Source organism: Nematostella vectensis, chromosome 2 (genome assembly GCF_932526225.1).
Source record: "Nematostella vectensis chromosome 2, jaNemVect1.1, whole genome shotgun sequence".
Classification (NCBI taxonomy): domain Eukaryota; kingdom Metazoa; phylum Cnidaria; class Anthozoa; order Actiniaria; family Edwardsiidae; genus Nematostella; species Nematostella vectensis.
In genome coordinates, this window is record NC_064035.1 from 11,426,255 (window position 1) to 11,438,545 (window position 12,291).

The following is a 12,291-nucleotide window of genomic DNA, read 5'->3' on the forward strand; positions in this document are numbered from 1 at the left end:
AAAATTCACAATGATAAATTTTTAAATCATCTGCATAACAGCATTGAAATAGCTTGCAAAACGCCTGTTTCCTCGCACCGCCGCTAAAATCTACACCAATCCGCGTACAGGACTTTCGATCAGTTTGACAGCAAAGCTTGAAATATTTCAAATCACTTCTCAAACATTACAGAGACTCATCAGCCGTGTATTTTCAATAGGACAATACGAGGATTCGAGAAGGATCACATATAAGACAGTAAAACGAGTTGTCCAAACCAGACACACACACATAAAGATGAATACAAGACAAGGTTTTCACATGATGTGAAAATGTAATTTCTGTACTTTTATGATCCTCACAAAGTGACGGGTCTTTTCTTGTTGTTATTCAAGTTGCCCCTATACTCTTTTTAGAGACCTGCCGCTGCAGAAAACGTCTGACCACTAACTGGCGCGCGTACGTCCCATACACCGACAAATCCGGGCTGAACGGCGAACCCGAAGGTATCATTGCCTCCGTCATCCGCGAGATGTCTGTCTCTTGCTGTGAAACCTGCAACACGCACGGTCCGTCCTATGTCGACTTCAACTCCTCTTGGGACTACACGGGTCCTGCCGAGGTCGACAACGAGACAGCCCTCATAGATCGAATCAGCGAGCACGTTGATCTCACCTTCCCGGTCTACGGGACACGTGACAAGACTGTCTACAAGCCTGGCTTTGGTTTTCGCGCACTTGTGGAGTCACCGGGGATTGCGTATGTCGTTCGTGTTGACCATAATATTCCTCCGTACAAGTTAATCGTGGATTCCCTGATTAACACATTGCCGTTCCTGGCCATGACCCTGCTGATGGCATACATCGCTGGATTTGTTATTTGGATAATGGTAAGACCATCTGGGTGCATGACGCGTTTGAACTTTCAAGCGCTTTCAAGATTTCAATGATGATAGTGGTGATGTTATGATTGATTGCTCTTATTTAGGACCGTCGCCAAAACATGGACGAGTTTCCGCTGTCTTTTATCAAGGGCACATATGAGGGGTGCTGGTGGGCGTTCATCACCATGACGACGCTTGGGTTAGTTGTCTGTATTTTAATTTGATCGCGTCACGAGCCGAATCGAAGCATTTCCTTCCATTTTGGCATTAAAGGGATACAAACAAACCTAATTTATTTAGATTGATCTCTCAGTCCAGTAAAACTTTTAGACCCAAATTAAGCCAAGTGTGTAGATGATAAACGCTTGAAAAAGTGAAATGTAGATGGTGACCGAGTATAACGCAGAAGATATTATGTGGAGGCGTGGTCATCTCTTTCGTACAGTTCACGCATTTGATGATGCGATTCAATCTTTTTGTTTCTTTTTTCTAGATTTTTATTATCACCAACGCTTTATTTCTCGAGAGATTTTCTTATTTGTTGATGTACTTGCAGATACGGTGACCGCGTTCCCAGGTCTCGCCTCGCCAAGGCGTGCACTATCGTTTGGATGTTAATGGGTATTGTTGTGTTCGGTATCCTTTCCGGTTGTCTGCAATCAGCAGTCGCATCGATCACTATGAAGATCAACTCACAACTATATGGTATAAAGGTCAGTAAGCCCCGTACCAAACCGATATCAGCCAGCGTTGCTGGCACAGCTACGCTAGGTTAACAACAATGGAAATCGTGTCATACTTCAAGGCTAGTTCATGATCGCATACGATCACAGCTAATTTGACCTTGCCATCGCAACCGATCGCTAATGTGGTTCCATATGATAGCACTACGATCACAGGGTGGGTTTACTTATAATCGTACACGATCGTGTGCAATGCAAGTACGATCATATTGAAACCAGCCCTTATAGCACCATCCCAAAATGGTGTGCAGCAGTGCTGGCGCAAATGGCTGATGCTTTAGGCAACATCGCAATTCCGCGCGCTCAATTATTTGAGTGGCCAAAATTGAATCGAGGAACGTGACATCCTACTCAGAAACTTCATGTTCCAGAGTCTTAACCACGCTATATTTTTTTATTTCTTGGTTCTTCGGTCCTCAAATGCTGCATCGTCTTTATCATACACACCCTGCATGCTTACAGTGGATTATTCTCCGCTAGGTGCTGGCCATTCATAACTCACCTGAATACCGACTCGGGATTCGACTGAATTCACAAGTTAATACAGGTATGCAACACTTTAATGCCATCGTCTTCTCGCTACTAGAGAACCCCTTATTCTTTTCTTTCTTGACGTAGAAGTTTTAACCAAGTTTAAACCAAGCTCCCTTTTGCTCTCTTTGAGACCGGCGTTGACCACGTATCATTAGAAGAAAAGAATGTTTAACGCGTTGACCACGTATCATAAGAAGAAAAGAATGTTTAACGCATTCCTAACAATGATTGCTTTAAAAGAATCGCGCCACTAAGCCACCTGTCATTTTCATTTTAAATCCAGCGAAGAATACATAGTCCTACAAAGCATACGTTTTTATCGGCTCACTAAAGTGAGAGGTTATTTTTACAAATTTTGTTAATAAATTATCACACTTCCATTGAATGGTTTGTTTTCTTGCAAACAGATCGTTGTATTTTTAGATACAATAACTTTTGAATGGTTGATTGATACCACACTCCAAAGGGATCTTTTGATATAGCAAATGTGGAAAGGAGTTTGAAGGAATTTAAGAGGTTGGATAATTTTTTTTCTCTTCTCCACTGTCACCTTCACCGATGTAGTTTTGTTTTATATATAAATGCTGTTTATAATTTTTGACAGCGGCCTAAAAAGGAGCGGCAGGCTTCGGGTTTAATATTTGTGCGTATTTTTATCTTTCCTCTCCAACTTTTGAAAAAATTAAAATCGACTGATTCGTGCTAGTTCATAGCCCCTCACCCAATCCCCCTTCGTAAGGTTACAGGAGGGCTGCCATGCCTCCCCCGTGAGCAAAAAGGTAGTGGTTTACCCCTTAATCCGTAGCTTGGCCAAGTTTTGACCTCGTCCCTTATTGTTCTTCCCAGACGTCCAACCAAAGAACTTCGAAGAATTATTCAACGCACTCATGGCTCAGAAAGACAACGGCGCGCTAATTGACGCATATGCTATTGGCAGCCAAAAGAAATTGTTCCAAAACCCAGAGTTGACAATTGTTAGGATTCTGGACTTGAAGATAGCCTATGGCATTGTTTTGGGCGGGACGTCTGTAAGAATGAAAAAGTGCTTTTACGAATACATCCACAAGCACAACGAGCGGATCTTTGCACGCATTCGGAAATATGTGAAAATTGTGGAAGAGGTAAGTGATACGCACATCGTCATCATTATTCATCTCGTAACCATAATACCAACAACAGGATAGCTAACTTGATCCCCCAAAAATCCCCCTAAATCCCCCATGATATCATACAACTAGCCCCATCATCATCACTGTCATAATAATTTTCATCAACATCATAATCATGTTATAAATGGGGCATTGTCGTTGTTGTCGTCATTCCAACACCATCACAAACATATTTGTCATCATACAAAAATAAGAGAAAAATGTTTTTCTTCTTTTATGTCATTATGTCCATGTCGTTATGTCTGGCTTAACATACGAACATAAGAGTTCGCGCGCCTATGCGTTATGTCTCTTAGTGTGCACCAGGCATTAGGTGCAAATAAACTACTTATTGTCATAAACAGGAAAAAAAACCCATCCCTCTCCCCTCCCCCTGCGAGACTAAAACAAAAATTCTCCGGGGGCTTATACGGTAGTACACTCGAGTAGTGCCGTTGAATATGCTCTGTGGCCCTCCCCGCCCGTACACCCCAGAGAACGAGAACCCTTGGGTAACCAGCCAATTAGTAAGGGTTAAACCTCTGTTTCCTCTTGGCGGCCAATTAGTAAGGGTTAAACCTCTGCTTCCTCTTTGCGGCTAATTAGTAAGGGTTACACCTCTGTTTCCTCTAGGCGGCCAATTAGTAAGGGTTAAACCTCTGTTTCCTCTTGGCGGCCAATTAGTAAGGGTTAAACCTCTGCTTTCTCTAGGCGGCCAATTAGTAAGGGTTAAACCTCTGTTTCCTCTTGGCGGCCAATTAGTAAGGGTTAAACCTCTGCTTTCTCTAGGCGGCCAATTAGTAAGGGTTAAACCTCTGTTTCCTCTAGGCGGCCAATTAGTATAAGGGTAAAACCTCTGTTTCCTCTTGGCGGCCAATTAGTAAGGGTTAAACCTCTGCTTCCTCTAGGCGGCCAATTAGTAAGGGTTAAACCTCTGTTTCCTCTAGGCGGCCAATTAGTATAAGGGTAAAACCTCTGTTTCCTCTTGGCGGCCAATTAGTAAGGGTTAAACCTCTGCTTCCTCTAGGCGGCCAATTAGTAAGGGTTAAACCTCTGTTTCCTCTAGGCGGCCAATTAGTAAGGGTTAAACCTCTGCTCCCTCTAGGCGGCCAATTAGTAAGGGTTAAACCTCTGTTTCCTCTAGGCGGCCAATTAGTATAAGGGTAAAACCTGTGTTTCCTCTAGGTGGCCAATTAGTAAGGGTTAAACCTCTGCTTCCTCTAGGCGGACAATTAGTAAGGGTTAAACCTCTGCTTCCTCTAGGCGGCCAATTAGTAAGGGTTAAACCTCTGTTTCCTCTAGGCGGCCAATTAGTAAGGGTTAAACTTCTGTTTCCTCTAGGCGGCCAATTAGTAAGGGTTAAACCTCTGCTTCCTCTAGGCGGCCAATTCGTAAGGGTTAAACCTCTGTTTCCTCTAGGCGGCCAAGTAGTACGGGTTAACCTTTCCTCTAGGCGGCCAATTAGTAAGGGTTAACCTCTGTTTCCTCTAGGCGGCCAATTAGTAAGGGTTAAACCTCTGCTTCCTCTAGGCGGCCAAGTAGTAAGGGTTAACCTCTGTTTCCTCTTGGCGGCCAATTAGTAAGGGTTAAACCTCTGCTTCCTCTAGGCGGCCAATTCGTAAGGGTTAAACCTCTGTTTCCTCTTGGCGGCCAATTTGTAACGGTTAAACCTCTGTTTCCTCTAGGTGGCCAATTAGTAAGGGTTAAACCTCTGTTTCCTCTTGGCGGGCAATTTGTAAGGGTTAAACCTCTGTTTCCTCTAGGCGGCCAATTAGTAAGGGTTAAACCTCTGCTTCCTCTAGGCGGCCAATTAGTAAGGGTTAAACCTCTGTTTCTTCTGGGCGGCCAACTAGTAAGGGTTAAACTTCTGCTTTTTCTAGGCGGCCAATTAGTAAGGGTTAAACCTCTGTTTCCTCTAGGCGGCCAATTAGTAAGGGTTAAACCTCTGTTTCCTCTAGGCGGCCAACTAGTAAGGGTTAAACCTCTGTTTACTCTTGGCGGCCAATTAGTAAGGGTTACACCTCTGTTTCCTCTAGGCGGCCAATTAGTATAAGGGTTAAACCTCTGTTTCTTCTAGGCGGCCAATTAGTTGGGTTAAACCTCTGCTTCCTCTTGGCGGCCAATTAGTAAGGGTTAAACCTCTGCTCCCTCTAGGCGGCCAATTAGTAAGGGTTAAACCTCTGTTTCCTCTAGGCGGCCAATTAGTATAAGGGTTAAACCTCTGTTTCCTCTAGGCGGCCAATTAGTAAGGGTTAACCCTCTGTTTCCTCTAGGCGGCCAATTAGTAAGGGTTAAACCTCTGCTCCCTCTAGGCGGCCAATTAGTAAGGGTTTAACCTCTGTTTCCTCTAGGCGGCCAATTAGTAAGGGTTAAACTTCTGTTTCCTCTAGGCGGCCAATTAGTATAAGGGTTAAACCTCTGTTTCCTCTTGGCGGCCAATTAGTAAGGGTTAAACCTCTGCTTCCTCTAGGCGGTCAATTAGTAAGGGTTAAACCTCTGTTTCCTCTAGGTGGCCAATAAGTAAAGTTTAAACCTCTGTTTCCTCTAGGTGGCCAATTAGTAAGGGTTAAACCTCTGTTTCCTCTAGGCGGCCAATTAGTAAGGGTTAAACCTCTGCTTCCTCTAGGCGGCCAATTAGTAAGGGTTAAACCTCTGCTCCCTCTAGGTGGCCAATTAGTAAGGGTTAAACCTCTGTTTCCTCTAGGCGGCCAATTAGTAAGGGTTAAACCTCTGCTTCCTCTAGGCGGCCAAGTAGTAAGGGTTAACCTCTGTTTCCTCTTGGCGGCCAATTCGTAAGGGTTAAACCTCTGTTTCCTCTTGGCGGCCAATTTGTAAGGGTTAAACCTCTGTTTCCTCTAGGTGGCCAATTAGTAAGGGTTAAACCTCTGTTTCCTCTTGGCGGGCAATTTGTAAGGGTTAAACCTCTGTTTCCTCTAGGCGGCCAATTAGTAAGGGTTAAACCTCTGCTTCCTCTAGGCGGCCAATCAGTAAGGGTTAAACCTCTGCTCCCTCTAGGCGGCAAATTAACAATGGTTACACCTCTGTTTCCTCTAGGCGGCCAATTAGTATAAGGGTTAAACCTCTGTTTCCTCTAGGCGGCCAATTAGTAAGTATTAAACCTCTGTTTCCTCTAGGCGGCCAATTAGTAAGGGTTAACCTCTGTTTCCTCTTGGCGGCCAATTAGTAAGGGTTAACCTCTCTTTCCTCTTGGCGGCCAATTAGTAAGGGTTAAACCTCTGTTTCCTCTTGGCGGGCAATTTGTAAGGGTTAAACCTCTGTTTCCTCTAGGCGGCCAATTAGTAAGGATTAAACCTCTGTTTCCTCTAGGCGGCCAATTAGTATAAGGGTTAAACCTCTGTTTCCTCCTGGCTGCCAATTAGTAAGGGTTAATCCTCTGCTTCCTCTAGGCGGCCAAGTAGTAAGGGTTAACCTCTGTTTCCTCTTGGCGGCCAATTAGTAAGGGTTAAACCTCTGCTTCCTCTAGGCAGCCAATTCGTAAGGGTTAAACCTCTGTTTCCTCTAGGCGGCCAATTAGTATAAGGGTAAAACCTCTGTTTCCTCTTGGCGGCCAATTAGTAAGGGTTAAACCTCTGCTTCCTCTAGGCGGCCAATTAGTAAGGGTTAAACCTCTGTTTCCTCTAGGCGGCCAATTAGTATAAGGGTTAAACCTCTGTTTCCTCTAGGCGGCCAATTAGTAAGGGTTAAACCTCTGTTTCCTCTAGGCGGCCAATTAGTAAGGGTTAAACCTCTGCTCCCTCTAGGCAGCCAATTAGTAAGGGTTAAACCTCTGTTTCCTCTAGGCGGCCAATTAGTAAGGGTTAAACTTCTGTTTCCTCTAGGCGGCCAATTAGTATAAGGGTTAAACCTCTGTTTCCTCTTGGCAGCCAATTAGTAAGGGTTAAACCTCTGCTTCCTCTAGGCGGTCAATTAGTAGGGGTTAAACCTCTGTTTCCTCTAGGTGGCCAATAAGTAAGGTTTAAACCTCTGTTTCCTCTAGGTGGCCAATTAGTAAGGGTTAAACCTCTGTTTCCTCTAGGCGGCCAATTAGTAAGAGTTAAACCTCTGCTTCCTCTAGGCGGCCAATTAGTAAGGGTTAAACCTCTGCTCCCTCTAGGTGGCCAATTAGTAAGGGTTAAACCTCTGTTTCCTCTAGGCGGCCAATTAGTAAGGGTTAAACCTCTGCTTCCTCTAGGCGGCCAAGTAGTAAGGGTTAACCTCTGTTTCCTCTTGGCGGCCAATTAGTAAGGGTTAAACCTCTGCTTCCTCTAGGCGGCCAATTCGTAAGGGTTAAACCTCTGTTTCCTCTTGGCGGCCAATTTGTAAGGGTTAAACCTCTGTTTCCTCTAGGTGGCCAATTAGTAAGGGTTAAACCTCTGTTTCCTCTTGGCGGGCAATTTGTAAGGGTTAAACCTCTGTTTCCTCTAGGCGGCCAATTAGTAAGGGTTAAACCTCTGCTTCCTCTAGGCGGCCAATTAGTAAGGGTTAAACCTCTGCTCCCTCTAGGCGGCAAATTAACAATGGTTACACCTCTGTTTCCTCTAGGCGGCCAATTAGTAAGGGTTAAACCTCTGTTTCCTCTAGGCGGCCAATTAGTAAGGGTTAAACCTCTGTTTCCTCTAGGCGGCCAAGTAGTAAGGGTTAACCTTTCCTCTAGGCGGCCAATTAGTAAGGGTTAATCTATGTTTCCTCTAGGCGGCCAATTAGTAAGGGTTAAACCTCTGCTTCCTCTAGGCGGCCAAGTAGTAAGGGTTAAACCTCTGTTTCCTCTAGGTGGCCAATTAGTAAGGGTTAAACCTCTGTTTCCTCTAGGCGGCCAATTAGTAAGGGTTAACCTCTGTTTCCTCTTGGCGGCCAATTAGTAAGGGTTAAACCTCTGTTTCCTCTTGGCGGCCAATTAGTAAGGGTTAAACCTCTGTTTCCTCTTGGCGGGCAATTTGTAAGGGTTAAACCTCTGTTTCCTCTAGGCGGCCAATTAGTAAGGATTAAACCTCTGTTTCCTCTAGGCGGCCAATTAGTAAGGGTTAACCTCTGTTTCCTCTTGGCGGCCAATTAGTAAGGGTTAACCTCTCTTTCCTCTTGGCGGCCAATTAGTAAGGGTTAAACCTCTGTTTCCTCTTGGCGGGCAATTTGTAAGGGTTAAACCTCTGTTTCCTCTAGGCGGCCAATTAGTAAGGATTAAACCTCTGTTTCCTCTAGGCGGCCAATTAGTATAAGGGTTAAACCTCTGTTTCCTCCTGGCTGCCAATTAGTAAGGGTTAATCCTCTGCTTCCTCTAGGCGGCCAAGTAGTAAGGGTTAACCTCTGTTTCCTCTTGGCGGCCAATTAGTAAGGGTTAAACCTCTGCTTCCTCTAGGCAGCCAATTCGTAAGGGTTAAACCTCTGTTTCCTCTAGGCGGCCAATTAGTATAAGGGTAAAACCTCTGTTTCCTCTTGGCGGCCAATTAGTAAGGGTTAAACCTCTGCTTCCTCTAGGCGGCCAATTAGTAAGGGTTAAACCTCTGTTTCCTTTAGGCGGCCAATTAGTATAAGGGTAAAACCTCTGTTTCCTCTTGGCGGCCAATTAGTAAGGGTTAAACCTCTGCTTCCTCTAGGTGGCCAATTAGTAAGGGTTAAACCTCTGCTTCCTCTAGGTGGCCAATTAGTAAGGGTTAAACCTCTGTTTCCTCTAGGTGGCCAATTAGTAAGGGTTAAACCTCTGTTTCCTCTAGGCGGCCAATTAGTAAGGGTTAAACCTCTGCTTCCTCTAGGTGGCCAATTAGTTAGGTTAAACCTCTGTTTCCTTTTGGCGGCCAAGTAGTAAGAGTTAAACCTCTGCTCCCTCTAGGTGGCCAATTAGTAAGGGTTAAACCTCTGCTTCCTCTAGGCGGCCAATTAGTAAGGGTTAAACCTCTGCTTCCTCTAGGTGGCCAATTAGTTAGGTTAAACCTCTGTTTCCTCTAGGTGGCAAATTAGTAAGGGTTAAACCTCTGTTTCCTTTAGGTGGCCAATTAGTAAGGGTTAAACCTCTGCTTCCTCTAGGCGACCAATTTGTAAGGGTTAAACCTCTGTTTCCTCTAGGTGGCCAATTAGTAAATGTTAAACCTCTGTTTCCTCTATGCGGCCAATTAGTAAGGGTTAACCTCTGTTTCCTCTAGGCGGCCAATTAGTAAGGGTTAAACCTCTGCTTCCTCTAGGCGGCCAAGTAGTAAGGGTTAAACCTCTGTTTCCTCTAGGTGGCCAATTAGTAAGGGTTAAACCTCTGTTTCCTCTAGGCGGCCAATTAGTAAGGGTTAAACCTCTGTTTCCTCTAGGTGGCCAATTAGTAAATGTTAAACCTCTGTTTCCTCTATGCGGCCAATTAGTAAGGGTTAACCTCTGTTTCCTCTAGGCGGCCAATTAGTAAGGGTTAAACCTCTGCTTCCTCTAGGCGGCCAATTAGTAAGGGTTAAACCTCTGTTTCCTCTAGATGGCCAATTAGTAAGGGTTAAACCTCTGTTTCCTCTAGGCGGCCAATTAGTAAGGGTGAAACCTCTGCTTCCTCAAGGCGGCCAATTAGTAAGGGTTAACCTCTGCTTCCTCTTGGCGGTCAATTAGTAATGGTTACACCTCTGTTTCCTCTAGGCGGCCAATTAGTACAGGGTTAAACCTCTGCTCCCTCTAGGCGGCCAATTAGTAAGGGTTAAACCTCTGTTTCCTCTAGGCGGCCAATTAGTAAGGGTTAAACCTCTGTTCCCTCTTGGCGGCCAATTAGTAATGGTTACACCTCTGTTTCCTCTAGGCGGCCAATTAGTATAGAGTTAAACCTCTGCTCCCTCTAGGCAGCCAATTAGTAAGGGTTAAACCTCTGTTTCCTCTAGGCGGCCAATTAGTAAGGGTTAAACCTCTGCTCCCTCTAGGCGGCCAATTAACAATGGTTACACCTCTGTTTCCTCTAGGCGGCCAATTAGTAAGGGTTAAACCTCTGTTTCCTCTAGGCGGCCAATTAGTAAGGGTTAAACCTCTGTTTCCTCTAGGCGGCCAAGTAGTAAGGGTTAACCTTTCCTCTAGGCGGCCAATTAGTAAGGGTTAACCTATGTTTCCTCTAGGCGGCCAATTAGTAAGGGTTAAACCTCTGTTTCCTCTAGGTGGCCAATTAGTAAAGGTTAAACCTCTGTTTCCTCTTGGCGGCCAAGTAGTAAGAGTTAAACCTCTGCTCCCTCTAGGCGGCCAATTAGTAATGGTTACACCTCTGTTTCCTCTAGGCGGCCAATTAGTAAGGGTTAAACCTCTGTTTCCTCTAGGCGGCCAATTAGTAAGGGTTAAACCTCTGTTTCCTCTAGGCGGCCAAGTAGTAAGGGTTAACCTTTCCTCTAGGCGGCCAATTAGTAAGGGTTAACCTCTGTTTCCTCTAGGCGGCCAATTAGTAAGGGTTAAACCTCTGCTTCCTCTAGGCGGCCAAGTAGTAAGGGTTAAACCTCTGTTTCCTCTAGGTGGCCAATTAGTAAGGGTTAAACCTCTGTTTCCTCTAGGCGGCCAATTAGTAAGGGTTAAACCTCTGCTTCCTCTAGGCGGCCAATTAGTAAGGGTTAAACCTCTGTTTCTTCTAGGTGGCCAATTAGTAAGGGTTAAACCTCTGTTTCCTCTAGGCGGCCAATTAGTAAGGGTTAAACCTCTGCTTCCTCTAGGCGGCCAATTAGTAAGGGTTAACCTCTGCTTCCTCTTGGCGGCCAATTAGTAATGGTTACACCTCTGTTTCCTCTAGGCGGCCAATTAGTACAGAGTTAAACCTCTGCTCCCTCTAGGCGGCCAATTAGTAAGGGTTAAACCTCTGTTTCCTCTTGGCGGCCAATTAGTAATGGTTACACCTCTGTTTCCTCTAGGCGGCCAATTAGTATAGAGTTAAACCTCTGCTCCCTCTAGGCGGCCAATTAGTAAGGGTTAAACCTCTGTTTCCTCTAGGCGGCCAATTAGTAAGGGTTAAACCTCTGCTCCCTCTAGGCGGCCAATTAACAATGGTTACACCTCTGTTTCCTCTAGGCGGCCAATTAGTAAGGGTTAAACCTCTGTTTCCTCTAGGCGGCCAAGTAGTAAGGGTTAACCTTTCCTCTAGGCGGCCAATTAGTAAGGGTTAACCTATGTTTCCTCTAGGCGGCCAATTAGTAAAGGGTTAAACCTCTGCTTCCTCTAGGCGGCCAAGTAGTAAGGGTTAAACCTCTGTTTCCTCTAGGTGGCCAATTAGTAAGGGTTAAACCTCTGTTTCCTCTAGGCGGCCAATTAGTAAGGGTTAACCTCTGTTTCCTCTTGGCGGCCAATTAGTAAGGGTTAAACCTCTGTTTCCTCTTGGCGGCCAATTAGTAAGGGTTAAACCTCTGTTTCCTCTTGGCGGGCAATTTGTAAGGGTTAAACCTCTGTTTCCTCTAGGCGGCCAATTAGTAAGGATTAAACCTCTGTTTCCTCTAGGCGGCCAATTAGTAAGGGTTAACCTCTGTTTCCTCTTGGCGGCCAATTAGTAAGGGTTAACCTCTCTTTCCTCTTGGCGGCCAATTAGTAAGGGTTAAACCTCTGTTTCCTCTTGGCGGGCAATTTGTAAGGGTTAAACCTCTGTTTCCTCTAGGCGGCCAATTAGTAAGGATTAAACCTCTGTTTCCTCTAGGCGGCCAATTAGTATAAGGGTTAAACCTCTGTTTCCTCCTGGCTGCCAATTAGTAAAGGTTAATCCTCTGCTTACTCTAGGCGGCCAAGTAGTAAGGGTTAACCTCTGTTTCCTCTTGGCGGCCAATTAGTAAGGGTTAAACCTCTGCTTCCTCTAGGCAGCCAATTCGTAAGGGTTAAACCTCTGTTTCCTCTAGGCGGCCAATTAGTATAAGGGTAAAACCTCTGTTTCCTCTTGGCGGCCAATTAGTAAGGGTTAAACCTCTGCTTCCTCTAGGCGGCCAATTAGTAAGGGTTAAACCTCTGTTTCCTCTAGGCGGCCAATTAGTATAAGGGTAAAACCTCTGTTTCCTCTTGGCGGCCAATTAGTAAGGGTTAAACCTCTGCTTCCTC

General features: G+C 45.2%; 1 protein-coding gene across 1 annotated transcript in view; it reads left to right on the forward strand.

Moving 5' to 3' along the window:
* Positions 1 to 12,291, forward strand: part of LOC125561016 — a 31,014-nt gene that overhangs the window by 2,233 nt on the left and 16,490 nt on the right. Inside the window, exons 4-8 of the mRNA XM_048723771.1 lie at positions 397 to 869; positions 968 to 1,062; positions 1,420 to 1,576; positions 2,087 to 2,153; positions 2,987 to 3,261. Coding sequence (XP_048579728.1) covers positions 397 to 869; positions 968 to 1,062; positions 1,420 to 1,576; positions 2,087 to 2,153; positions 2,987 to 3,261 — 1,067 coding nt within the window. The remainder of the gene's footprint in view (positions 1 to 396; positions 870 to 967; positions 1,063 to 1,419; positions 1,577 to 2,086; positions 2,154 to 2,986; positions 3,262 to 12,291) is intronic.